This window comes from Lipotes vexillifer, unplaced genomic scaffold (genome assembly GCF_000442215.2).
Source record: "Lipotes vexillifer unplaced genomic scaffold, Lipotes_vexillifer_v1.1 scaffold253, whole genome shotgun sequence".
Lineage (NCBI taxonomy): Eukaryota > Metazoa > Chordata > Mammalia > Artiodactyla > Lipotidae > Lipotes > Lipotes vexillifer.
The window spans coordinates 2,850,912-2,855,854 of NW_006780322.1; the positions used below are offsets into that span (position 1 = coordinate 2,850,912).

Here is a 4,943-nt window from a genome sequence, read left to right on the forward strand (position 1 = left end):
AAAAAAAAAAAAAAAAAAAAAAAAAGAATAGTGGAAAAGAAAGTATTTGCAAAGAGCCAAAGGAATGTATCCAAATGATGGGATTTCCTCTGCATCATACACAGCTTTTTTCTTCCAATATGTGCTAAGAGTTCTTTGGTGGTTATAGGAGAGACAGCCTAGAACGCAGGGCAGGAGACTATGCCAAAGCAGAAGAGTGAAGACTGACATCTAAGCTCACCATTAACCGCTGTCATCAGGTTGACCGCCTACAGCTAACTGGGCTGCTTATGTGTTTGCTGGTTTCTAACCCCTCTGTGATTCCTGCTTTTCAATTTCTAACTACACATTAGCCCCACTCCATTGAAAAGGAGGTGCTTGTGGGAAAGGGTAGGGAGAAGGAAGAACTATAAATGAATCAATTGTTTGATAGATAAGTTGAAACACTGATTATCTATGGATTTCAATTATCTGTGCTTTACTCTGGGTAACGAAAGGTCACTGTTAATACACCTTTTGCTTAGAAATATTAATGTTTATTATTATATTTTTAAATCTAGCTATGTAATGGACATGAATAGCTTAGAGCAAATTTTTACATCATGTCACCAGGGCCCTGAAAAAAGATTTGCCAGTAGAAAGGGTTTCAGTTTGGCCCCTGAACAGTTAAAATTTCAATCTATTCTATACTGGTTTATAGATTTTCCGGAATATGGAAAATACTTTATTAAATGAAGAAAGCATCATTTTTCTTCATTTAATAAAGTATTACATTCACAGATAAATTAGTATATACATGGGAGAACTGATAGTATTAAATATTACGTTTTAATTCTCCATTTAGAAAACTCCTTACAGGTAGACTTCCTTGTTCCTAGGCAAAGAAATGTAAGGTATGCAAACATGAGATAGTACAAAGATGACTGGGGAAAAGTCTCAATTCTAACAAACCCAAGAAACAATAAATCTCTAAGAGTTGGAGTAAGGAGGCACTGGACTTGGAAGTCCAGCTTTACCAAGAGTTGGCCTAAGCCAGCCAATCACATCTCAAATTTTTGGTATAATTTGACTCTAAAGTAATGAGCTGGCTTCCCCAAGACAGATACAAAATAGTAGTCTACCTGCTTTATAGTCACACCTTATCTATAATCTGTATATATCCATACGTGTTTCTATATATTGCACTTAAACTTACAGGACTGCAGTGAGATGGCTGGGAGTACCTCAAAGAGGCAGAGAAGCAGCAGGCATAAACTTTCCTAAATCGAGTAACAGTGTCAGCAATTCAGGGTACTGGTTTTGGATATACTAAAATGCCTGGTGACTCCCTATATAAAATTCTAGTCATCTACGTTTAAGTCATCATATACACAGTGTCATTTGGCATCCAGAACATGTGCACATGTGTGATTCTATAGCCCTCAGAGCCCATCATACTACACCATTTTCACCAGTGTTATATCAAAAGAAGACACTTTAGACCAAGGATATGTACTTTTATGAAAACGTTACACACAAGGTCTTGGATGTCAGGCCTCCAAAGTCTACCTCAAAGAAGACCGCCTTCAGAAGGTTTTAAAAAGGATGCTAGCAAGTGTGGATTGAACCAGTCTCTCTTTCAGATCTCTGGTGTCGTAGAACTAGAGACCTGCTTATATCCCAAGGACTATGGAAGGATAAGCACAGAGGCTGAGCATTCAGTCTTTGGTCCCTATCAATCCAGGACAAAGATCCTTTTGCCACCCTGGGGAGTGTGACTTGTTTAATTATGGATACTTTCCCCCCAAACTTCCAGAGACTAGATTGGAGTCATGCAAAGCAAAGCTTTGTTTTGAACTAATGGAGCTGCTCAGACTGACTTGCTCTGGAGAGAGCTCCTCATTGGAACAAGCCTAGCAGTGGGTGGTAAGAAGTTAAAGGCCTGACTGGTCATGGCAAGAGGAGGATGGGCCTCTAGGGGACTTGCTCCTTTTCCTGCCTCTCCCCTAGCCCCTCACTCCCCCAAAAGGACCCAAACTCACAGATGAAAGGTTGTTACAAGACCTTGCAGAACACAGGCTCTACGAAATCAACCCCACATGGATGGGAGGTTATAATAAGGCCTGGAAGTTAGGAGTCCAAGTCTAGAGGCCACATTTTTCTCTTCCCCAGAACCGAACACTAGAGGGTAACTTTTTAGCCATAACTCAAGGGTGATTTTAAATCCACACATGAGCCTAAGAGATTCCCTTCTGGGACAAAGGAAAAAGCAGAATAATTTTAAAAGCTAAGCGAAAAAGAGGCACTTAAAGCAAAAACATGTCCCTGGTCTCCCATCTGAGTCTCCTGTTATGATGTAACCAACGGGATGATCAGCACTGTGCCCTCCTGCACACCTTTAGCACCTTTCATACACTGAAGGACTTCCAGCTGCTATGTCTCAGTGACCACCCTAGCAGCCTGATGGCAAAGCAAGTGAACATTTAGGTCATTTCTTTTTTAGAATTAAAATACAACACAAAACAAACCAGAACTAAAATTTCACACCAAAGTGAATGATCCTCAGTTTCATTCCTTCCTCAGGCTAGTTTTTAAAATGATACTTAGTTCATCAGGAAGAATGACCTGTGGCTTTTCCCCAAGACCTTTTTCCAGTTACTAGGCAATTACTCACAGCACCATGCACATTCAAGCAGACAGAAAACGAGGCAAAAAGCTAAGAGAAATATCAAGGGCCAATTGGCTTTCTAGAGATAAAACCCATTGCAGGTGCACGGCCCAGAGTGAGAAAAGAAACAGTTCTGAAAGGAAATGGCCAATATGGCAGTCAAAGCTCACAGCCCAGAGCAGAAGCCCTCCCTGTCCTGGTCTACTCTGGCTTCGCACGAACTTACATTCATGTCCCACAGCATTTATGCCACACACTTGGGGTCTGCAGTTCCCCACAATGAAGTCAGAAAGATACTGGAAACCACTAATAAGCGTAGGAGAATTTCAAAACTGCCCAGAACGAAGAACTTTGACCACCATGAATTTCTTGATTTGAAATGTTCTTGGTGCCATAATTTCTAAGGGCAACGACAAACAGCACAACTACAACACACAGTAAAGTCTTTAGACAAGTCAACTATAACCACTGCTGGCACCATAAGGATGAGAAAAAGAAGTCACTAATCAAGAGCTGCTGAGCTGCTTAACTTTTCTCCAAAGTCAAAGGATCAGTTTGGGTACCTAGGCAGCAAGATATCAACCACCGCTGCCATTAGATGCAGCTACTCAATTAGATGTACCTTTGAAAACAGAAAGTTAAACATCTAGCTTTCCCTATAATCTGCAAGAGTCTCAAGGTTCGCCTTCTTGTTCTATCCCCCAACCTTCTTGTTGTTGTTGCTGGATTTAATTTTTTTAATTTTATTTTTATTGATGATGTTGCTTTAATTTATAGAGCACTGCCTGAGAGGGTCATATGTTTATAGAGTTCCTTTAAATTTTTCCTTATCTTACCTTGATTCATCACATTATTAAGGTACTTTCAGACTTTCCCTCAACTCCATCAAGGAAGAGGGAGTATGTGAGTACGTGAGTATGTGTGTGTGTATTGGGGCAGAAAGGAGAGAAGCAAAGAAAAAAGCACGAGGGAAAGCGAGATTCCATACATTTAAAACAATTTACAGAAAGGCATCTGATGTATTTTCTGAATAAGGCCTTGATCAGGGTAACCAATCCTCTCTGTAGCACATTCTACACTGCCCATAAATAAAGGTGTCTCTTTAAATTAACATTTCCAGTATCAATGAACAGTCCAGAGATCCTCATTTCAAGCGCTCGATGAGTCCCTGTGTGAGTCCAAGGTGCAGAAGCTGTGTCCGGGAGAGGTTTGCTAGGCTGGGGGAGGCCGCAAGCAGCTTCTCCCACGCCAGTTCCAGCAGGCTAGGAACCACCAGCCAGATCTTAAACAACGACCCAGTCCGTTTATTTTCGTGGATGTTCACCACTCCTCCATGAATGTACATGCAACCCGCTGGTGTAACAGCTGCAGTGAAAATAAACTGGCTCTGGCATGGTAGCTGGGAGCTTTACCCATTGAAAAGTCTGCAGATTCAGCTTCCAGATATCTCCCAGGATCACTTCTCCATTATAGCCCCCGCAGATAAGCACATCATTTTTTATCTGAACACAGCTGTGACATTTTCGGGCTGCAGGAAAACCTATTTTTTCATGGGGTTTTGTTGCGATTTCCTCCCATGCATTCACTTCAAGGTTGTATGCATGAATCTTCTTTAAGGAATAAGCTGTCCAAGAAGTACCGCCTCCCAAGATGTAAATCCTCTGCCCATCATGTGTAACTTCATGTCTGTATCTCTCTTCTGGTGGATCACAGGATAGGTTGTTTGGTCTCAGTTGTGTCCACTCTCTGGTACTGAGATCTGATTTGCGCAGGTCTGTGCTGTAAATATAGCCAGTTGTCCCTCCAAAGACATAAAGGGAGCCATTGATGATAGCCATGTCCTGTCCATATATACGACTGGGTTTCTCCCCCGGACAGCTGAGTAAAGCCCATCTCTTATACTTCACGTTACAGACATGGACGTCATTGCCATTGCTCTCACCAAATGGGACGCCTGTTCCTTCAAACACTAACAGGTTGTTTCCATGCAGCACGAGTGACATAGATGCCAATGCTCGGGGCATGTAGCCATCTGTGCCCATCTGGTGCCATACTCCTGTAGCAAAATGATACCTCCAAAGTTCCCTGAAGAGAGGATAGTCTTCATGATCTGGCCCTCCTGATTCATCATAACCTGGGTTGTAACCTCCAAACACATAGATTGGTATTAGCTGCCACACAGCGATGTCCGCCTCGTGCTGGTGGAGGTCTGTGGCCTGGCGGGTGCGACCGCCCGGAAAGTTGCACGAAGCGGTTGAGCTGGCCGGCCCCCCGACCCCCGCTGCCCGCAATGCCCCCCGCCGGCCCCGCTGTCTCC

At 42.8% G+C, this 4,943-nt stretch overlaps 2 protein-coding genes across 2 annotated transcripts in view; one reads left to right on the forward strand and one right to left on the reverse strand.

Moving 5' to 3' along the window:
• Positions 1-4,943, forward strand: part of ADD2 (adducin 2) — a 107,243-nt gene that overhangs the window by 34,438 nt on the left and 67,862 nt on the right. The window lies entirely within an intron of this gene.
• Positions 3,771-4,943, reverse strand: part of LOC103074206 (kelch domain-containing protein 10-like) — a 3,090-nt gene continuing 1,917 nt past the window's right edge. The window contains 3 exon segments of the mRNA XM_082930972.1: positions 3,771-3,993; positions 3,995-4,786; positions 4,788-4,935. Coding sequence (XP_082787098.1) covers positions 3,771-3,993; positions 3,995-4,786; positions 4,788-4,935 — 1,163 coding nt within the window.